This window comes from Echinops telfairi, unplaced genomic scaffold (genome assembly GCF_000313985.2).
Source record: "Echinops telfairi isolate 266 unplaced genomic scaffold, ASM31398v2 ScPeMD7_24;HRSCAF=84, whole genome shotgun sequence".
NCBI classification, from domain to species: domain Eukaryota; kingdom Metazoa; phylum Chordata; class Mammalia; order Afrosoricida; family Tenrecidae; genus Echinops; species Echinops telfairi.
The window spans coordinates 811,033-835,234 of NW_022103921.1; the positions used below are offsets into that span (position 1 = coordinate 811,033).

General features: G+C 41.4%; 1 protein-coding gene across 6 annotated transcripts in view; it reads right to left on the minus strand.

The window, feature by feature from the left end:
• Nucleotides 1–24,202, minus strand: part of MBNL2 (muscleblind like splicing regulator 2) — a 219,990-nt gene that overhangs the window by 125,749 nt on the left and 70,039 nt on the right. For all 6 annotated transcript variants that reach the window (XM_004714049.2, XM_045289079.1, XM_045289082.1 and 3 more), the window contains exon 2: nt 21,390–22,154. In XM_004714049.2, the coding sequence (XP_004714106.1) occupies nt 21,390–21,563 (174 nt within the window). In that variant the 5' untranslated portion in view covers nt 21,564–22,154. The remainder of the gene's footprint in view (nt 1–21,389; nt 22,155–24,202) is intronic.

Sequence of the window (24,202 nt, forward strand, 5' to 3'; positions counted from 1 at the left end):
GCCCCTAATAAAATGATTTTAAAAAAAAGAATAGCTTTTATACCTAAGCATAAAATTAATTAAAATAACAAATTATTTATGGAACCTTTTGCTTAAAACGCCTAGCAAAAAGTTCATGAGCGTCAAGACGACCTTCAGATTCCACTAAAGGAGAAACAAAATTGACTAATAGGAACTTCAATGATACGAAGTAAATTTCGGTGTATATTTTGCATAGTCTGATTTTCCATAAACGCAAAGCTGCTGATTAACATACAACTCCGAAGTGGCTGCACAGAATTACTTTAGAGAACTCTTACGTATGCTTTCTGTGTTGCTCTCAAACCACATGTGTCAAACCAAGTATATATAAGTAATTTATAATGCAATAATAACAATGAAAAATGCCTTAAGTTAAAAATGGAAGCATAGAAAAATGTGAGGTCTGAAGTAAACCCTCTCTCTAAGACAGTTATAAGCCTACCTGCATTCTGCGATAAGAAAATGTAACATGCTAAATTTCTATAAGCTGGCCTTGACACATAAATGTGTCATAAACACTCCCCTTAATCTCTAATTGCCAAGAAAGAGGCAACATTACACAATTTGGCTGACTTGGGAAACAGATGTAACATACCAGCCTTGATTAATAATGGCATCAACTGGCCTCTATTGTGTGAAATAAGGTATATATATATACTGGTTGGGCTACTGACCACAATCGCAGTGGTTCAACCCCAACACCTACTCCAAAGGAGAAAGGCCCCGTAGCATCCCATTAAGCCCCATAGCATCCCATCAGGACCCATAGCATCCCATCAGGACCCATAGCAACCTTAGGTAGAGTTTCTCCCACTTTACAAGAATACTCGCAGACAGGCCCATCTTTCTCCCTTGGTGGCTGGTGGGTGTGAATTGCTGAAATGAATGGAACCACCTTGTGGTTCGCAGCCCAACATCTTAAGCTACAGATGGCAGCAGGCAAAGGGCTCTGATTCCTCTCTAAAGACAGAGGGCCTCCTAAGATACCTCCTAGCAACAGCCAACACAAGTATGAGAAGTGGTCAAACCTTTCTACCCAAACCACTAATTGAAGGTAAAAATCTAAAGTTGTAAAGGTCCAGATTCTGCAATAAAACTAGCATCAATGTTGTTAATTCTGATTCTCAAGTTCTAAATGAATTACTTGAATACCTTGCAAGTTAATACATGACAAACTTGAGTATTTCTCTACTTATTTCAAAATAAAAATAGCATGCAAGACTACAATGATCGGCAGGACTAAAAAGAAAGGGTAGGTACCCTTTCCAGACAATTCGCTTTAGGTATTACAAGCGTGATGGACAAGTGAGGGTGGGGATAACATACTAAATGATCCCTTTAGTAATGTGCCGGATGGATCTTTTCTAAAATACATATCGTTATTCATTTTAAATTGTACATTTCTCTTCATCTTGGCTGCCACCACCCACTCACCCAGGTGACATCAGTTCTTTGGATGCTGTGAAAGCTCTCTGACAGGCCTCTTGCTGCAACTCCTCTCGAGTCAGGCAGGGGAGCCGCACCCAAAATAAGCCAGAGCCTATCGTTCCCTAGCTTTGCCCTTGTTGTTTGGACTCCTGTCAATCGCACATCCAAAGGACTAAAGCACTGCCCAGTCTCACACCGTGCTCACAAGGGTTGCAGCCACAGCGTCAGTCAATCCAAGTTATTGAGGGCCTGCCTCTTTCTCTTTTTTTAATCAAGAGGATGTCCTTATCCAGGGGTCGATCCCTTCGGATAACATAGCTGCAGTACTTCAGGCAAAGTTTCACGGTCTCTGCTTCTTTTTTTTAAAATCAATTTATTGGGGCTCATAAAACTCATCACAATACATAGATCAATTGTGTACAGCACATCTATACACTGTTGCCCTCATCATTCCCAAAATTCGCTCGCCTCTTGGGTTCCCGGAATCAGCTCATTTTCCTTTTTCCCCCCTCCCCCTCCCTTCCTCTGCCCGCGCCCCCCATGCACCCTTGATAATTTATAAATTATTATTGTATCTTATATTACACTGCCCGGCGTCTCCCTTCACCTACCCCTCTGTTGCCCATCCCCCAGAGAGGAGGTTATATGTAGCTTTCTACACCCCCCTTCCCTCCTGGTATCACCATTGTCACCCCTGGCCCTGAGTGGTTCATCTGTCCTAGATTCCCTGCTTCTAAGGAGTATTCCGGCTATGAGTCTACCCACACGGATTTGTTCATTCTTCTGGAAGTCGATGGTACTTTCAAGATTCTTCACCAGCATCTTAATGGAAAGGCGGGAATTCTTCTTCGGTCTTCATTCATTGTCTAGCTTTCACGCGAGCAGTTCAGGAGGGGTGTGGCGTGGTTATGCGTTCAGCTGCAATCGCCCAGGTCCGCAGTTCGAAAGCACCAGCCACTCTCTGGGAGAAAGTTGGGGTTTTCCACTTCCCTAAAGAGCTGCCGTCTCAGAAATTCACACGGGCAATTCTACCCTGTCCGGCAGGGTAGCTACTTCATAGCTTTCACACAGCCAGGAGGGTATGTGCATCATATGCTTCTGCATCATCGCTTTCACATACCTAGGAGGCTACTGGCAAGACTGCGGCCTGGGGCATGTGCACGCTAGTCCTCAAAACGATAACTTTGCTTTTGAACACTTTAAGTTGCCCTGCCTAAATCCTAGCACTTAGCATAAAATTCAAATTCCTCATTTGGCCTGCACAGTTGCCTTCTTACTTTTTGTCTCAGGACTCTCTCCCCAGAGTGCTATGATCTTGCCGCCCCGCCCTGGCTCCAGGAACTGGTCAGGGGCCTTCGACTCAAGGGTTCCCTCTTTGCCCCATAGGTGGAGCGCTCTGCTTTCTTCCCTGGATCGCCTCCTGCCGGTCCTTCCCATCTCCGGGCCAACCAGCAACTCCTTGGAGGGAATGTTCTTGACTATCTGTTCGTATACATTCTTCCTCATCACGTGTTGTCTTGGTTCCCATCGTTGTTTTCTTCTAGCACGTCCCATGGTTTGCACGTAAATAATTAGGCAGATAAAAAGGAATTTTTCTCCTCACCTGTATTCTGGTTTTTTGGTCACCATCCAGAGAAGAAAATACCATTAAGGTAAAAAAACCCACGTGTCTGTTTCTATAGCATGCTATGTTTCTAATACTTGGGCTGTTGTCTGTCACACTGTAGAGACTTACTATTTCTTGAATGAAAAATAATCTTGTTAAGTTATGTTTATTTTATTACCGTAATCTGTTTGGTAACTTTGTGACTGTTCTTTCTTTTAAAAAAAATTATTTTATGGGGGGCTCGTACAATTCTCATCACAATCCATACATTCATCCATTGTGTCAAGCACATTTGATTATTTGTTGCCCGCATCATTCTCAAAACATTTGCCTGCTACTTTAGCCCTTCAATATCAGCTGTTCATTTTGCCCCTCCCTCCCCCTCCCCCCTCCTTCATGAACCCTTCATAATTCATAAATTATTATTATTTTGTCATATGGTACACTGTCCGACGTCTCCCCCTGCCCTCTTCTCTGCTGTCCCTTCCCCAGGGAGGAGGCAATACTTAGATTCTTGTAATCGGTTCTTTCTACTAGACTTAACTTCTAAGTGGATAAAGTCCCCATCTCTCCGCTAGGCACCAATCAGGTTACAAGTACATGCATGAGGCTACCTAATGCATATCGACTACTATAGTTGATCGATAGTCATTTATTGGTAGAATAAACCAAGATATTGGAAAGTTAACTACGAAGGGGAATTTCTTTCTGCTCAGCATTCTATGCCACTCAGAAGTACTGGGCATACTAGAATTCTTCATTAAGGAGGTTGCTAGCTCAAGAAGTTTGACCAGCGACCATATTCATTAAGAATTCAGTATCCCAAGAAGTTTGGCCAGATGTCATAGCTCCTGTTAACAAGTGAGTGCGTGCCCAAGGGGAATGGGAAAGAGAGGAGATGTGAATTGGATTTTTCCAATGAGGCATGCTTTTGATTATTTTAGATTTGGAGCCTCTGGCAGGTATGGAAATAATATCTTTTTGTTTTGTTTTGTTTTGTTTTTGGAAATAATATCTTAAGTGTCATTATTAATGGTTTTACTAAGGGTTGGAGGCACTGGAAATATCCCTTTCAGGGAGATTTGAGAGGAGGACCAGATGGGGATTTTTTTGTTTCAGATATTCAGCAAATACATTTTTAAAAATTTAAGATGGCTTACTAATGCATCGCAGCATCACATCACTTCTCTAAGCTAAAATGGCACATATAGACAATTATGATGATCTTCTAAGACATAATCAAGGCTCCAATAAGATGGTGATAATCGAAATAAAGTATAAAATCATGTTGAAAGTTGAATCTAGTCATTTTGTTTGTCTTGAGCTTGGTTGAGACCTCCGAGTCATTTCCTGCCCCTTCTTCCTCTAGCAGCATGTCATCTTCTGCAGGGCTTAATACTCATGCTGGGTACATTACCTCAACCACGAGGAACATACTGTATCTACTCATGTATAAGCCGAACATACTGTATCTACTCGTGTTTGTCAGCACATTTTTAGTGCAGTTTTTGTGGTAAAATTAGGTGCCTCGACTGATATTCAGGGTGGCTTCTATTCAAGCGTATACATATTCTTATCAGTCATCTCTCCAAAATGCTGGATGGTCAGACAGGATGGCTAGGTTAAGTCTGACCACAAATACATATATCAGTGCCCACTCACTTCCTGATTCTGAAAGGTCAGTGCTCAGAGGAGGGGTGTGTACACTGAGTATCCTTGTTAATTTATTTTTTAATTCTTGGAAATGATTTTGCTGAGAAAGAGTAATGCATGCTAGATAATCATTTTTTTTCTACTGGAGGAAGTTGAACCAAACCAAATGGGAAGAATATGCTATCAGTATTAACAGGGTTGATTCATGGGAAAATTGGCCCACAGTGAAGTCATTGTTAGTGTAGCTCTTCCAGAAGAACTCAGGTTTTCCCAGCCCCAGGGGTCTGTCCCTGCTCTGGGGTAGACTTTGGCCTGCCTGCTCAGCTGCCCTGGAATTCTCAAGGACTTGTTATTAGCCACTGAGACACATACAAGGGGCTATCCCCCCAACACTATGTATTTATTTTACAAAACAACCTTATCACCTTCAAAGTACTCTCCATTACACTTAATACATTTGTCAAATCTGCGATTCCATTCTTGGAACCATTTTTCAAACTCATCTCTTTGGATGGCTGATAGCACCTCCTTGGTTTTTTGTTCCCATCTTCTATGCTGTCAAATCACTGTGCTTTCACGTCCCTCTTCATTTGAGGAAACAAAAAGAAGACTCGAGGTGCGAGATTAGCTGAGTAAGGTAAATGGGGCAAGAGAGACATTCTGTCAGTTGCCAAAAACTGGTGCACTGAGATGGCTGCAGAGCAGGTTTATTGTCCGGGTGGCAAAAGCATCTGCCACATATCAGGCCTTTTTTGTTGCACACTGTTAAGCAATCTTTTCAGAACCTCTAAATAGAAAACTTGATTAACAGTCTGACCTGGTGGAATGAACTCCAAATACATTACGAGTCAACATTTTCATCTGTTCGAGGAGTTGACAGGTGTCCAGAATGAGGCTTGTCATCAATCGACATTTTACCTTTTATGAAATGAGGACACCTCATACACTTGAATTTTTCCCATAATGTTGTTCGTATAAGTTGTATTAAACTTCACAACAGTTTCTGTGGCATTTTTCCCAAGCTGGAAATAAAATTTCACAGTCACATGCTGTTCTCTTAAATCAGCCATCACAAAAATCAAGGTTCTAGTGAAACTGCTTTTACAAAAAAAAAAAAATTCACTGTGACCAGAGAGAACCTTCTCAGGTGACACCACTGGGTGCACTAACTCATAGTGAGTTGCCTGATGCTTGCCTAGTGGGGAAAATGTGTACTACAAAAGCTCCGCTCCGCGTAGCACAATTCCTTTTGGGGAGGGTTACCCCCTAGTGTATACTGTTGTCTTGTAGCAGGTGATGAGCAAACTGTGAACACTTACTAACAGCAAAGTGGTTACTGAAAGTTCTAGGGTCCTTTCTTTCAGTTAACCTGTGACTTTCATAGTGATTCTTAGTGGCTCAGTGGTGGAATTCTTGCCTTCTGGACTGAAGACTGTGTCCAATTCCTAGAAAATGCACTTTATGCGTAGCCATGCCCCATCTGTCAATGGAGGTCTCATGGTGCTATGATCCTCAACAGGTTCCCATGGAGCTTACAGACTAAGATTGGCTAAAAACAAAGACCTGGTGATCTACAAGAACATTGATCATGGAGATGGTCCAGAACCAGGCAGCCTCTCCTTCTCTTGTGCATGGAGTTTCCATGTGTCGGAGCTAACTCAATGATAATGAGCAACAATGATCTTCATGTCCAAGGCCTTCCTCTGTGCCTGACTCAAGAGTGACTCATGGATGGGGCTTTCAGACCCACAGGGTGGGTGGGTAAGAGGGTCCCTGCCTTGGAATTTTATGGCGCCATCCTAGTTAATGAAGACTTGTCTGCTTTTTATTTTGCCAAAGTTAGGTCATTGAGGAGTTAAGAAACTAAAACTCATCTATGAGTGGACTTCAAAAAGTCCATGGGAAAATGTCATTATCTTTTAATTCCATATTCCTGTGATATTGATTGAAGCCTCTTGAATTGCAGCAATTATAAAAGAAGGGAAGATGGCAATCAGGAAAAATAGGAATCAAGTAATCTCAGAATAAACAACCACCTTTAACTCTAATATGCTTAGTGTCATGGGGGGAAAAAACACAAAACAATTTCAATGCCCTTAGTTTGTACCAGGCTACTGAAAATATTGTCAAATGCTAGGATCAGTCTATGGCTTTTCAAAACTGCTGATATAACCACAAGGCCACTCTGTATTTTTGTAGCTCTTAGCCTTTACCTCTGTGTCCTGACAGGGAAGCTGTCATAGGACATGGTCCATGAACATTTGAGTTATAAGCCAAAGATCTTTATTGCTACAAAGCCTTTAATGTTTAGTCCCTCCGTAAATGAGCAGAAGAAATTAGTGATGGAAACCCTCCCCATTTAAATTGTAGTGGAACAGAAACAGATCTAAAAGCTTAGGACTGGAGGTTTTATTTGTTCACTGACAAATAAAGCTAAATAACCCACCGATGCTGGGAACTGGGAATACAACAATGGAACCCCTGCCTTACCTTCTTATGCACTTGCTGTTGGAGGAGATGGATAGCAAGCACAGAGGCCTGCACACGGATTGCTTTGCATACGAATAAAGGCTAGCCTTGCTTTTGAGAACAGGTCTGTGACCTTTAAGGAAAAGCCAGACTTAAATAAGGAAGCAAGGCTTGTGGGCACCTCAGAGAAGTGCATTCCATGTGAAGAGAAAAGCAAGCGCAAAGGCCCCCCAAAGAGCAAGGAGACAGATGTGCCTGGAACACAATAGTAAGGGGAAGGATGCGGAGGTCACAGGGCCAAAAATGCAGCACGGAGACATGTGGCCTTTGGATTTAGGAAGATAAGCCAAATAGTATGGCGACTAGGGTTAATGCACTCAAATATAGATTAACAGGTTGGTCACTTGAATTCTTGGCTTCCAATTATGTTACTGTATTTAAAACAAAATAAATCCTCTAAAATAAAATAAAACATTTACAGAAAGAGGAGGGGCACCGATAAAATGTATGCTGGCCCTGCGGTGAGAAAAAACAGACTATTAAATCCTTTAACATGATGCTCCTTTCTCCTTAAGCTTTAAAGAGAAGTGCTTTGGAAGGTTGGAAGTTACTATCCATGGAAGAAAGGCGTGGCGATCTACTTCTGAAAAATCAGCCATTAAAAATTCTACGGAACAGAGTTGTGCTCTGACACACTAGGGGCCACTATGAGTCTGAAATGAATCGAGGGCAAGCTGGCTTGCTATATAGTCCAGTGGTCTCTGGGTCTCTCGAGTAGGGAGAGCAGAGTCACCCATTCAGATATGCTGCCTGGCTCACATAGACTTTGAGTGTGCTACTTCTTTTTTAATTAAGAGGGAACCCATGAATAAATGAACAAATAGTTAACTTCTGAGGCACTTGGAGCCCAAAGAGGTGAAACGATATTGTTATATGCATGAATGTCAAGACTCAAATATCGATTACTAGCTTGGTAATATGAAATCTTTGCTTCCAATTAAAAACAAAGCAAATCCTCTAAAATAAAATAAAGCATTGATAGAAAGAAGAGAGGGACTGGCAAAACGTATACTAGCCCTGCGTTGAGAAGAAACAGACTATCAAGTCCTTTAACATGATGTTCCTTGCTCCTTAAGCTTTAAAGAGAAGTACATTAATTAGACCCCAAACAGGGAACTAACAAAACGTAGTGATATTCCCCAAGGCAAAGTGAATAATAAACACATGTCGTCATTAAAGAACATAATTTAAACTAAAATTTGTATTTTATTCCATTCATTTTGTGGTGAAAAGAAGTGTTGCCATTTAAAAAAATCATTTTCATTGATGCTTCCATGTTTTAACCACAGAATGCTGTAATCATAGAATGCCAAGTTATCATCATGCATTATGAATTCATTGTTGTGGGGTTGCTGTAACTCATGGCAACCCCCTGTGCTACCGAGCAGGAGTGAGTTCTGCAGGCTAATCTTGGCTGTAATCTTCATGGAAGCTGTTTTCAGGCTCTCGGTGATGTCACTCGGCTTGTGCCACAGTGAGCCTTTTGGTTGGTCCTTGAGTACAAACCCAGGGAGCTTTCCTTCCTTTTCCTCAGTCCTAAAGCCTCTCTGGAATTTGTAATGGCTCCTCTCTGGTGAGCTCTCTTGATGATGTATTCGCTATGCACTTGGCTGCTAACCACAAGTTCAAAACCAGCAGCTGTTCCACCACAGAAAAACGGGCTCTCTACTCCTCAGAAACCCAGCTAAAAGTTGGAATCAATTTGATAGCAGGGAGTTTGGTTGGGGTTTGGGACAAAAAGAGATTCTGAAGTCTAACTTGGGAAGTATCCGATTGAGAAGGTCTGGTGGTGTGGTAGTAGCTACTGAGCACATTGTATAGAGATAGATTCTAAAGTCCAAACTGGACTATTCAAATTAGAGTCCAGTCATTGACTTCTGTTATTTTCTATGTCTAGGGGTATCTTGTCTAACTCTTCATTTTAAACTGGTCTTGAATCAGGCATGTTGCCAAGTATGTGCTATTCTAAGCTAAAGATGTGTAGGCTGATATCTAACTCATTAAGAAGCCTCGTTTCTTGGCTCACTAAAGGCATTGCAACTGATTCCACGTGCTTTTAGACAGGAAGTAGTGGCCCTTTTATCCTGAAAGCTAAATGCGTCTCCTGCCTTCGCATTGCATATCTTATTAGGAGGAATGTGTTGCTAATCTCGGCTCTAGGCAAATTTATGAAAATAACCAAAAGGTATCTTTCCATGATCTTTTGGCCTTCTGAGTTAGTTAATTGGGCCAGACTGGCTGATAATCACATGTGGGGCTAATTGAAAGACGGAGGGATAAATGGGGGGTGAGCCTCACCTTTCAAGTTCTCGGGTCTCTTGTTTTGTGATGGTTGCACCGGGTGCAGCTGCCTTAGCAGTTCCTTGCTTCAGCTGGCAAGGTTGACTTCCTACACGACATCGCCAAGGAGAAGCTACATGGACCTATCCCGATGCAGCCCTGGGCGCTGGAGCAGCCGTGTGAAGACCCCTGCCAGTGCTGAGATGCTTGTTCGTTCACTGACTCAGCTTTCCTCCTAAGTCGGCATCATAGCCTCTGTTTTGTGAGGTGGAGGACTTGTGGACTGGTGTTGGGTTAATGGGTTAATGTTGGACTTGTGGGCTTGGGCAGCATTGGCTTGGGATGTTTTCGTGCTGCACATTTTCTTTACATAAAACTCTCTCTTATACAGGAGTCACTGTGGATTTGTTTTTCCAAAGTACCCAGACTAATACACCTTCTTATGCTCTCTTTATGTTCCATCAGGCTCGCTTAACTCATTGCCCATAAACAGACTTCTAGATGAGATCCTGAGGTGGTTTACAATTGTGTAGAAATGCAGACACTTTTAATACATTAAAGCAGAAGCACTTTTCTTGGTAAAGATTCCACGGTTTTGATCAAGTATGAAAGATTTTGTAATTCCTTACACACACGCATATGAAAAGACTAAGAGGCCCCATCATGGTGCTCAGGCCCATACAAGATCTCTTGCCTGGGGAGCAAGGCCAAGGGGTGGACGATGACTTTTGGGCAGGATGAAGAGCTTCAAGATACATATGTTGAAGTGGAGGGGACAGGCTGTTATTCAGATGAGAATGTTCGATAGAGCCCGAGAGTTCCAAGGAAAAGGCACCCACCCAGAATTGGAATCCATTAGCACTGAGATAGGAGTTGAATGCATGAATGAGGTTAAGCCTGTGGAGCTGATCGCTGCACCTGCAAAAGGACAGAACCATGCTGAGTCTTGGAGAGGGTCTACAGCTAGGGAGCAACGTAAGAGGCAGCATCAGGGTTAAACAAGGAAAGGGAGTTGAGTAGTCAGAGAATTGGGAGAATATATGGAGCAGGGCAGGAGAATGTGTGGCATTAGCAAATACGGAAGAGAGGCTGACCAGGCATGTGATATTAAATAGAGATGCTAACGAAAATATTGAACAGCCAGACAATGACATTTTGTGCTCTGCGGGTAGGGTGGGATGTCTCTGGTGATTGTCAATCTGTTTTGAAAAGCTGGTTGATTGTTACGCAATTTATTCTTTGTTTCTTATTGAATTCCTACTACATGCCAGATACTGGGGCACAAAGATCATGGATACAGTCAGCATAAAAGCCTTTGGAGGTTTGTAGGCTTAAACTAGAACATGGGCTTACTCGAGCAAACGGATTTATAGGATGTGTGGAATGCAGAGGGGAAGTGGTTGATTTGGCCAGAGGGTAGAAGCCAGGTTATAGGAAAATGAACTTCTAACCCTGGAAGTACAATTGGTGGAGTTCAAGAATCTTTAGAGCAAGAATGTGTTCTGCACTCCATTAAAATCATACAGCTTACGTGGACAGCCCCCCTCCCCCCAGAAGAATTTACTTCAGAGGACATCACTGAATCTGCAGCTCAGGGAGAGGGACATGTCTGATCAGAGCACATGGGAGCAAATGAAGGGGGCGGAAGAGAGAGTAGAGCACATCCTGGCCCACCAAGCCTGGAGGACGATATTCCCGCTCTGAACAACCAATGCACAGAGAGGACCATAGGGCCAGCCCCACTATGAGACATGACATCCCTCACTGACCCATAGCCCTACAGGGGACAACACTGGAGACACATTGTGGAAATTGAGCCCAATCTGACCCCAACACGGCAAAACACTAAGGGCGTGGAACAGAACAGCAAGGGGAGCAGAGCAAGGAAGCCTCGAGGGAATACCAAAAATAGACTTTGGGGCCAGGGTGTGGCACCCCATCAGACTCAACTGGAAAACACTCCTAAAGGTCAACAAACAGACCTTGAAATATTCACAGGCTTTTCTTTTTTTTTTTTGTCATTGGTTTTTTGGTTGTTGTCACTGTTTTGTTTTCTTGTGTCGCTTTGTTTTGCTGTCTTATTTTTTTGTGCATATTATTATCTCTGCAGGTCTATCTAGATAAGATAGGCTGGATAAACAATCTGGAGGAGAAAACAACTGGACCAATAGTTCTGGGGGGACATGGAAGAAGGGGAGCTGGGGGAACGGAAGTGATGTTAACCAACCCAGGGACAAGGGAACAACAAGTGATCCAAAGTCAGTGGCAAGGACAGTGTAAGATGCCTGGTAGGGACTGATCAAGGGCAATGTAACTGAGAGGAACTACTGAAACCCAAATGAAGGCTGAGCATGATAGTGGGACAAGAGGAAAGTAAAAGGAAATATAGGAAAGAACTAAGAGGCAAAGGGCATGTATAGAGGTCTAAATACAAGCATGTACATATGTAAATATAGTTATATATGATGAAGGGGAAATAGATCAATGTGCTTATTTTTATAGATTTAGTATTAAGGTAGCAGATGGACATTGGGCCTCCACTCAAGTATTCCCTCAATGCAAGCACCTTGTTTTATTAAATTGGCATTCCATGATGCTTGCTTCCCAACACGATCACTGAAGACAAATGTATGCATAAGCAAATGTGGTGAAGAAAACTTATGGTGCCTGGCTATCAAAAGATATAGCATCTGGGGTCTTAAAGGGTTAAAGGTAAACAAGTGGCCATCTAGCTGAAGCAACAAAGCCCACATGGAAGAAGCACATCAGCCTGTGTGATCACAAGGTGTCAATGGGATCAGGTATCAGGCATCGAAGAACAAAAAATCATATCCTCGTGACTGAAGGGAAGTGCAGATTGGGGACCCAAAGCCCATCTGTAGGCAACTAGACATCCCCTTACAGAAGGGTCTCAGGGAGGAGACGAGCAAGTTAGGGTGCAGTATAACAATGATGAAACATACAACTTTCCTCTATTTCTTAAATGCTTCCTCCCCCTCATCCACCCCCCACTATTATGATCCCGTTTCTACCTTACAAATCTGGCTAGATCATAGGATGTACACTGGTACAGATAGGAACTGAAACACAGGGAATCCAGGACAAGATAACCCCTTCAGGACAATAATGAGAGTAGTGATACCAGGAGGGGAAGGGGAAGCTGGGGGAGAAAGGGGATCTGATCACAATGATCTACTGAAACACAGGGAATCCAGGACAGATGAACCCCTCAGGACCAGTGGTGAGAGTGGTGATACCGGGAGGATGGAGGAAAGGTAAAGGAGAAAGGGGAACAGATTACAAGGATCTATATACAACCTCCTCTCTGGGGAATGGACAGTGGAGAAGTGGGTAAAGGGCGACATCGGACGGTGTAAGATATGACAACATAATAATAATTTATGAATTATCAAGGGTTCATGGCAGAGGAGGGAGTAGGGAAGGAGGGGGAAAATGAGGAGCTGATATGAAGGGCTCAAGTAGAAAGCAAACGTTTGGAGAATGATGAGGGAAATAAATGTACAAAAGTGCTTGACACAATGGATGCATGTACGGATTGTGATGACAGTTGTACGAGCCCCCAGTAAAATGATTTTAAATAAATACGTAAATAAAGCAGCCCTTGAGATATAGTGGTTCCGTTTCATATTGTGACCTGCAAGGTCAGCTGTTGGTTAACCACCAGCGGTTCCACAAGTGAAAGAAGAGGCTTTCGACTTCCAAAGCTTTACAGTCTTGGAAACCCACAGGGCAGTTCTACTCTGCCCTGGAGGGTTGCTAGGAGACCACATGGACCAGAAGACAGTGAGAGAGAAAGGCCTGTGGTGGGAGTGGATTAAATGAAGGAGCAGCGATTGAAAGGAGGAACCAGATCTCGGAGCACCTAGCCAGCCCTGGTTAATCCTGAGTGCTCCCTCTGACTGAGAGCAGCAATCCCAGGAAGATCTTGAATCAAGGACTGACATGCCTGATACAGACTTGAGAAGAATCACTCTGACTTGGAGATAATCGTAGGATGAAGGGTTAGGTAAAGTCTGAACTCTTTTCCCAAATACTCTGTATTTGCACAAAATGAACCAGGCTGTTTTTAAACTGGTTTCCTTTTTTCTTTTTGTTTTTTTTTTTAAAACATTTTATTAGGGGCTCATACAACTGTTATCGCAATCCATACACACATCAATTGTGTAAAGCGCATTTGGACATCATTCTCAAAACATTTTCTCTCCACTTAAACCCCCGACATTAGGTCCTCATTTTTCCCCTCCCTCCCCGCTCCCCCCTCCCTCATGAGCCCTTGATAGTTTATAAATTGGTATTTTGTCATATCTTGCCCTGTCCGATGTCTCCCTTCACCCACTTTTCAGTTGTCTTCCCCCCAGGGAGGAAGGTCACATATAGTTCCTTGTAATCGGTTCCCTCTTTCCTACCCAATCTCCCTTTACCCTCCCTGTTTCGCCACTCACACCACTGGTCCTACAGGGCTCATCCGCCCTGGATTCCCTGTATTTTCAGATCCTATCTGTACCTTTTTAAGCAGAGTTCGCATTCAAAATATTTAAGCACATCGATTAAAGACCGGATGAAAGTGGTAAATACGGAAACGTTTAGGCTGAATAAGCATGAGCGTTTATTCATTTATTCCTCTGGGATGGTTTCCATTTATACAATCCAGATATCATCCTTCCTCATTACAGGGGGAAAAAACCACATGGGAAAAATATCTCAAACATCTAACTGGTGGGAGGGATGACACAAGGGTGTCGAGAGAGGCTAGAGACAAGGTAAACTTGGGGAAGGCCTTTGGTCCAGGGGCTGCTGCTGAAACAACGTGCAGTTTGTCAAGTTCGCTTCCCTTCTGGACGCAGTGTTCTAGAATGTAGCCCCGCCTCCCCACAAACCTACGACCATCACCCAGCCTTCCTAGTCAGACTGTCACAACAAGAAGAATCCCAAAGACTTGCACGCCTTGTGATTTCATGCACACCTCTTCGATGACACAGTTGGGAACAGTGGACACATGGCGGTACAAGAGCCCCGCTAGATTTTCTGCAAAAGCTTTCATTCATGTACTTGTATATGCACAACTCTCTGATCAAACACCTCAGCATCTCTCTCTCCAAACAACCACCATGTGTTTACTTACCGGCAGTTTACCCTTGCTTACAAATAGGCTCCAACTCCCCAAATGGGATCTCATTGACTTTTCTCTGTCCTGTTAGGTCAAAAGATTCCTTTCACAGTTATAAAAGCAAACAAGTGGTTTTTGAGGAGGTCGTAGGATAAATAACAATACCGTCTACTCCAAATCAGTTTTTTCCTTAATTTCATGACTAATTTTCAGGACTTTGTTTTTATCACGAACACAGTAGATCCTTAAAAATTAGACAAGCCTGGACTTTTAATCTGGCCATCAAAATCAGGAGATCAATTGTGCTAGTTTACTCTATTAGGAAAGAACGAACATGACCGATCCCTAACATGCTTGGTTCTCTGCCAGGCACGTGGTATATCTTTGGGCCACTTAGTGCTTCCTGTAACCTTATGGAGTAGTTACGGGCACGACCACACTCTTTTCCCAATGTCTTAAGGTCAGATTTGTAGGTAAAGTGGAGTAACTGCATAGACAGTTCTTCAATGCAAGAAAAGAGCCCTGGTCGCCTAGTTGTTAAGGCATTCAACTGCTAAAGGAAAGGTGAGCAGTTTGAACCCACGAGTGGCTTCTCAGGAGTAAAATGTAGCAGTCCACTCCTGTAAAGGTTGTAGCTGTAGATACCCCATCAAGCAACTCTCCTCTCTCTTACAGGGTTGAACTCAACCTAAGAGCAATAGGTTAGTTTGGGGGTGGATTTTAGTGTAGGAAAAGGCTTGGTCGCTTTTCAATGATTTAAAAGCTATGTGTGCGGCAAGTGAAAGTGATTGTGATGGAGAAATTGTTGAGAGCAAGGGTTCAATCTTTCTAAAGAGAGATAATGTTACCTAACATTAGTGGGAAAGTACAAATTGTTCCTAACAGAAGTTCCTAACCTAGTAACTACATATAGTCAATTTTATATTAAGAAGCAAGTGAGGTTTAAGGGAGGTAAAATACCTTGTCTTAAGATTCATTCAAATCTGGGTCGGTCTTCCTTCAAATCCCTTTCCCCCTTTCTCTATTATGGGATATACTAATTCTACTGGGTAAAACAATCTATTTTGTTGTTGTTGTTGTTGTTGTTGTTGTTTGGTTGGTTTTTTTATTGTTTGTTTTAATCATTTTATTGGGGGCTCATACAACTCTTATCACAATCCATACATACATCAATTGTATAAAGCACATTCGTACATCTGCTACCCTCATCATTCTCGAAACATTTGCTCTCCATGTAAGCCTCTGGCATCAGCTCCTCATTTTTGCCCTCCCTCCCTGTTCCCCCCTCCCTCATGAACCCTTGATAATGTATAAATTATTATTTTGTCATATCTTATACGGGTGCCGTGAGACATCAGCGAGTGTAAAACAATCTATTTTAACATGAAAGGAAAAACCATCATTCTTTTTCCTTTTAGCTATTGTTGATTACCTTTTTGGTTGTTGCTGGTCAACGCCAAGTGTAAGGGCTTTTCCAGCTATCACTTGTGTCCTTACCACAACTTTTCAAGGCAAACATGCCAGCCTGGGGCGAGGAACTGAGCATGCTTCAGCCAATTCCCTTGGCAAACAATGCTGATGAGAAAACACGGCTGGGAAGTGATAAGGAATTGATCCAAGGCCGGGAAGGCGTTGAGTAGACGTTCAGAAGCAGGCCCCTTTCATTCTAGGGCCTATGGGTCCTTTTCATTTTCTTTGGGGTTTGGTGATTATAAAAAGCACTCAAAGCACAAACCAAACACCTCACTGCCGTGGAGTCAATACTGAGTCACAGTCACCCAATAGGACAGGGTAGGCTTTCCCCTGTGAGTTTCCAAGACGAACTCTTTCCGGCAGTGGGATGCCCCATGAAGCAGCTCATGGTTTCGAATTCTGGATCTGGGGCTTAACAGGCCAACGCGTAAGCAGAGCTCCATAGATTGATTAAATGGACAACCAAAGCAAACCTCAATGTCATAATATTCTGACTCATAGCTACTCTGGTGGTGTAGGGGTGATACATTGAATTGCTAACCATCTGGATCAGCAGTTCAAAATCACTGGAAGCTCATGGGAGAAAAACGATGCTATCTAATCCTGTAAAGTGTTAAGAGTCTCAGAAACCCACAGGAGCAGTTCTCCTGGTTCTATAGGGTCATTATGAGCCAGAATAGATAACAGCATGCTCAAATTAAGTTAACTACAATCTTATCATTCTTTAAAGTGAACAGAGAAATTGAGAGGTCAGTAGCTATGCTGAGACATCTGGAAATTGTTCTTCTAGGTAGTTCTAAAAGTTGTCTGTCAAAGATATTTGTTTGCTTTGTTTTCTTTGAATGCTATTGAACATTCTTGTGGCTCAGTTCATTTTTTAAAACAAAAGTATTCTTGATTCATTCTCTGGACTAGAAACAACAACCAATTATGATGGTGGTGAATCCACCATGATATAAAGAAGTATGATGATCTAAAAGCTGACATGCTGTTAGAATTCAGGAAATGCTTATCCCGAATAGGTCAGTACTTTATCTTTTACTAGCAAACTGGAATGCTATAAAAATCTAAGGAATTTGCTAAAATGGTGGTTTTAATATTAAATGCCCAACCAGAGACAGCTGGAATTAATGAAAAGGCAGAAGCAGGGATGGCCTGGATAATGGATTTTTCATGTTTGACCTAGTTCCTTTTTTTGAAGCATTTATAATCCAGTTTTTAATTTACATTGTGTTTTATAAAGTGAATGTTTCCTTCAATGATGGTCATGGAGGTAAACATATACTTGCCTCATTTTTTTTTGACTGAAAGTAAAATAATGAATTTAGAACACGCTTATGCCATTATTTAAAATGTAAAAACCAACCACAGCTACCATCGAATAAACTCTGACTCATAGTGACCACATGTGTGCCGAGTAAAATTTCAGTCATAGGGTTTTCATTGGCTGTTGTTGTTGTTGTTGTTGCTGTTGTTTTGGAAGTAGATCACCATGCCTAGCTTGTGAAGTACCTTTCAGGGTGAACTCCAACAGCCAAATCCATCGAATTAACCTTTTGCACTACTGAGAGATTGCTTATACCATTGCAGCTTATATGAAATTTGATTTATCTATTCTTTTCTATTTTAAGTCAAGTGATTTAGAATAAAATGGGATAGTATTCATGTAAGCTATATTATAGACACAATATTATATACTATAACACAGAGTAGCAGGATGTTTAATTTTCTACTTTAAAAATCTTTAACCCTTAAAAAGCTTCTATTAGGCTGTACATGTAGTCTTTGACTTTCAATGTGGAGGACAAAACCCTTCACTTTAACATATACCAAAATACTAGATATAAGGTCTTATATACTTGTGAGTTAGAGTTTTGGCTTATAATTCTTATAAAACATATTTAACTAATAAAGTGTAATTTTCCCCCAAATACATACTCAATGTCTTCAACAGCCAAGATTAGGCTAAGTTCACTATTATGCAAATCATAACACTCTGTTTTCCCAAATCCTATAACCAAGAGCACAAATGAAAACTTTCGTCTGTCTTTTCTTTTTCATTTCAGTAAATTTATTTCTCTTCCGTCTCACAAAGATGTAAACATTAGTATTTTTCAGCTATGTATTTTATTGCCCTCTATTAAAAGCAATGACATTATGACCTAAGGAATGTCTTATGTAATCCTGGATTTATAGCACTATAATTTTACAGCTAAATAAATAGGCGAATTCAATAAAGTCCAACATCTATACCTGATAAAAATTCTCAGCAAAATGGGAGTTGAAGGGGAATTCCTCAGGATAATGAAGGACACTTATACCAATCCAAAAGTCAACATCATTCTCAATAGAGCCTGAAAGCATTCCACTTGAAAATGGGTACAAGAGGAGATGCCCTTTATTTGAGTCAACATTGCACTGGGGCACTAACTAAAGCAATAAGGCGAGTCAAGGAAATTAAGGTCAGTCAGATGAGTGAGGAAGAAGTAAAACTCTCCTGATTCACAGATTATATGACTCTATCCATAGAACACCCAAAAGAAATCACAATAAAACTACTGGAGCTAGTAGAAGAATCCAAAAGAGAATCAGGAAATCAGACCGATATAAAAATGATAGTTGTATTCCTCTACACCAGCGGTTCTCAACCGGTGGGTGGCGACCCCTTTGGGGGTAGAATGACCCTTTCACAGGGGCTGCCTAAGACCATCAAAAAAGACTTTTTTCTGACGGTCTTAGGAGCCGAAACACCACTCCTCTGTCCGTCTCCTGGTGGGTCTGCCCACATGCAGATATGCCCACATATGAGTACCCAGCGTGGAGACTGTTACCCATGCTACACCCTGCTTCAAGACAAAATTTCATTTATTTGTCATTAGAAGCAATTATTTCACAATATATAATTACATATTGTTTTTGTAATTAATCACTATGCTTTACTTAGGTTCAATTTGTACCCATGAAAATACATCCTGCATATCAGATACTTACATTACTATTCATAACAGTAGCAAAATTAGTTATGAAGTAGCAACAAAAATAATTTTATGGTTGGGGGTCACCACAACATGGGGAAATGTATTAAAGGGTAGCGGCATTAGGAAGGTTGAGAACCATTGCTGTACACAAAGAGAACTTCACATAGGGAATCAGGAAAACAATATCATTTACAATAACCCCATCTACAGATAAAATGTTTAAGGGAAACCTAATTAAATAAGTAAAAGCCCTGTGCAAAGAAAACAACCAAACAATACTGCAAGAAAGTAATAAACAGATGGAAAACCATACCATACTCATGGATATGAATCCTTGACATGAAAATGTCAGTAGTTCCCACAGTGATTTGTAGACATACAATCTGATCCAATCCCAACAGCATTCTTTCATGCGATGGTAAAACTAATTACCAACTTTATATGGAAAGGAAAGAAGTTCCAGATAAGCATTGCTGAAGAATATCTAAGTAGGAATCTCACAATAACTAATCTCAGAATCTACTATAGTCACAGTAATCAAACCTTCTTGGTACTGCTACATACAATGAACAACATAGAACAGTGGAACAGAATTGATCATCCAGATCAATACATGCATCAATCTGTAGGCAACTGATGTTCAAGAATGGGCCAAAGTCCACTAAAAAGTGAGGCAATGCTGTCTCTAACAAGAGGTGCTGGAAAAATTGGAAATTTAACTGTGGAAAATGAAACATTTTCCCCTACCTCACACGATACACAACAAATAACTCAAAACGGACCAAAGAGTTCAACAAAAACCGAAAACTATAAAAATTACGGATTAAAAAATATGAGGACAATGCTGGGGACCCTAGTATAAGGCATAAATAGAATATCAAAATATAACTAAAAATGCAAACAGAGCGTAAGATATGGCCCTCTCAAAAATTAAATAATTATGCTTGTCAAAAGACTTCTCCAAAAGAGTAAAAAGAGCACCTACAGACAAGGGGAAATGTTTTTTATTATAACATATCCAACAAGGATCTAATCTCTTAATTTTATTGAAAATTTCAACCCTTCAAAAGTGACAAAATAGACAATCCAATTAAAACATGGGCAAAGACATGAACAGACACTTCGCCAAGGCAGACATTCAGGCATCTATCAAACACATGGAGAAATGCTCACAATCATTAGAGAGATACAAATGAAAACTACAATGAGATACCAGCTTGGCCAACACTCATGGCACTCATGAAACAAAACCATAGAAAATAACAAATGTTGGCAAGCTTGTGGAATGATTAGATTCGTATACACTGGTGGTGGCAATATAAAGAAATAGAGTCACTATAGGAAACAGTATGGCACGTCCTTAGAAACTAGAAATAGCTATCTCATAGGACCAGCAATTCCACTCCTAAAGGAACCAGCTCCACGACAGGACTAGACATGGGCTTATCCACCTTCACTATAATCTTATTCAAAATACTAAATACGATGAAGACAAAAATGATGGGCTACATTATCCCACCAGCTGCAACTAGCTCTTCCACTCTGATTCCAACACCTCTTCAAGTCCAAACGGTATCCAACTCTGAAAAGATGCTTTGACCCTGTCAGCTACTCTCTTCTATGGACTCTCATAGAAGTCTGGTCTCTACTTCTCGCTGAAGGCATTTGCCCCTGTCTGTCTTGTATTACAGGTCCTTGCTGGGTGCTGTTTTCAGACAGGGAGATCATCAGGACACAATCTGAATCATATACAAGTTTCTGCTCCATAGAGTAGGTTTTCAAGGAGTACAGAGTATGCAGTTAGTAATTCCCGCTAGCCATGACAAAATGTTCAAAGAGAGTGAAAAATCTACTCAGATATATTTTAGGCAACTCTCGGTCAAGGAAGCAAGCCTTGGAGTAAAATATCCTTCAAGAGGTACGTCAGAGCAGGTGGCACATGAAAATGAGACATTCTATTTTTTCACCTTTATATAACCTCCAGACCAAACATTGACAAAATAGTTATCTTTTGTTGTCACAATGCAGACTTTGATTGAAACTTTTGGGTACATGGATGTCACACCAGGTCAGAAAAACACCATCATGCATTTTTCATTTTAAAATGGATATGTAAAAATTTGATATAATGCCTGATAAAAAAAAATTGGTGAAAATCTCCCAACCGTTGTGCCAAACAGGAAAACAGAATTTGCAAACTATCGTTAAACTTTGCTACTAAGCCCCACGGCAAGGATTCGCTTTGACAAGTCCCAGGTGGCATTGAAATGACACCTAAGACATATTCGCTTACCTTCAGGGAATCAAAGCAGGCAATTACTCTTCCATTTTCAACCTGGCAACTTTTGGGAGGGTGAGCAAATTTGCATTCCTCGTCGGACCGCGAGCACGTTCCTCTTTGGAACTGTCTGCACACTTCCAGTGTCAGCCACTTTGTGTCTCTGACGGGGGCAACGTTCAGAGCCATGATGACAACCTAGTTTGGACTTGGTTAACTTCTGCTAAAGGGTGGTATAAACCCAGCTTCCAATAACTCCAAAGCTACTGTTGTGAAAAAGCCCTCATGTAAGTCTGAAGGTAGGGAAGTGATAAATTGCTTAATGAAGTCCAGTCCACGAGGCAGAGGGAGACGATGGATTGGCAGGCGTCACTCATCCATCAGTATGTCCCACTTGAAGACCGTGGGCCGCAGAAGCAGCACATTCAGGGTCATTGCTGACTGTAAATGTCTGGATCTCCCGGCTGTTTTGCCGACACAAGCGTTGGTAATAAAGTGTCTTCTAGCTCACGGCCCTCCGTGGGAGAATATTTTGTTCTGATGCGAATAGTTATGGACAAAGCTGGACTACGAGCCACTCAGATGTTCATCTTTTAGCAGGTTGCTTTTTTTCCTTCCACCCTTTCAAATCCTGAAATCCAGCAATCGGTCGTCAGACACGTGACGTCTCTTCATCCACTCATCAGGGTCAGGATGCTGTGCATGTCATAGAAAAGCAAGACTGGAACACACAGAGGCAGTTTCTGGTGCTTCCCCACAGGCACTTTTCAAACCACAAACCTGCAAAGATACAAACAAGCTATCAGTTTATACTCAAACTCAATAGAATCAACACGTTATCAATTATATCGTCCTTACCAAGAATTTGCAAAAGCACAGAAAACTATACATTAGGAAAATAAGAAAGAAGGGATTTTTTGTTGTTGTTGTAAAGAGGAAGACGCAACTGAAACCATACTGCAGAAATAATCTAGGCGGCAGTCCAAAAGTCAGGATGACTCAAACCGATGAGTGGGGCAGACACAATAATTAGGCATTCTGAAACAATTCAATCTAATGTGCTTAGTTGCCAAACAGTGTATCAGAACTGTGGTTTCCAATTAATTTCACATTTAGGCCATTGACTTCATTGTTGAAAGTGCTATAAACAATTATTTGAGATGTACGTGTCCTTTATAATAAGGATACTGTCGCTTTGAATGAAGTATAAGATCCTCTTTCTTCACATGTTCCCTAGTTTATGAATATTTGGGTGTAGAAAGGGATAGAGAGTAGCTCCTGAAATATATTCTCAGATCTCTGTATTAATCTGGGTACTTTAGAGAAACAAATCCACAGAAACTCATGTCTAAGGGAGAGTTTTATATAAAAGGTAAGTGCACATCAAGAAAATATCCCAACCCAGTGCTGCCCAAGCCCATAAGTCCAACATTAACCCATATGTCCGACACCAGTCCACAAAGTCCTCCTCCATCTCACAAAGCAGACACAATGATGCCGACTGCAGGTGGAAAGCCGAATCAGTGAATGTGTAAACATCTCAGAGCTGGGAGGGGTCTCCACACGGCTGCTCCAGCACACAGGGCTGCATCGGGGTAGGTCCATGTGGCTTCTCCTTGGGGATGTCTTGTAGCAGGAAGTGAGCCTTGCAAGCTGAAGCAGGGAACTGCTAAGGCAGGTGCACCCTGGTGCGACCATCACAAAGCAAGAGACCCAAGAACTAGAAAGGCGAGGCTCACTGAGCCATTTATTCCCCCACCATCCCCGCCCTTCAATTAACCCCACATGTGTTTATCGGCCAGGTTGGCACAATAAACTAATTACCTCAATCTCTTAGTACGATCTCTCTACTGTTATTACTCAGGGTACACTGGGGCAGTGGCAAAGGACTTGGCAACTAAACAAAAAGTCGGCGATTCGAACCCACCAGCAATTCCCAGGGAGAGATGTGGCTGTCTACTTATGTACAGATTTGCAGCTTTGAAACCCTCTAGGATGACTGTACTCTGTCCTAGAGAATCACTATGAGTCAAATATCAGTGTGACAATGATGAGTTTGTTTTTTGGGGTGTTGATTGTTATTACTTGTTTAAAGTTAGCTCTCCCCTATAAGCCTGTAAACACTATGAGGACAAGGGTATTTTTCACTTCTGGATCACTGGTGCCATAGTGTATGGCATCAATTAATAACATGAGGAGGATCTCGAAAATACTCATTGGATAAATGAGGCATTGACCTATGGAATTGTTGACTCACTCACTGATGATCCAAATGATTGAACACAAGCTAGCTTTAGTTTAGTTTTTAAATGATTCACAATCTAAAAACACTTTATTCTATCAAGTGCTGGTGCTGTCCCATGTCTACAAGAAAAATATACATAACTAGAAATTCAGATGACTGAAATCAACCCAAGGGATTTTTTTAGTTAATTTTATTTTTTATGGTTGGAATCAACTTGGTGGAAACTAACAAAAGCAACAAATTTGTTTTAATTTTTTTCAAGGATTTAAAAATTATTACAACATTAACATTTTAATGTTAGTGAATCTAGCATCAATTTAGTACAAAGAAAATACAGGAAGTTTATCATTTTCATAAGTTGTATATGCCACAAGCTACCTCAGATACTTGCTTATGTCCTTCTAAAGGTCTCTTTAAAATGAAGACTAGGGAGCAGACGGACACTGGGCCTCAACTCAAGTACTTACTCAATGCAAGAACACGTTGTTCTATTAAATTGGCATTCCATGATGCACACCTTCCCGACACGATTGCTGAAGAAAAATGTGTGCATAAGCAAATGTGAAGAAAGCTGATGGTGCCC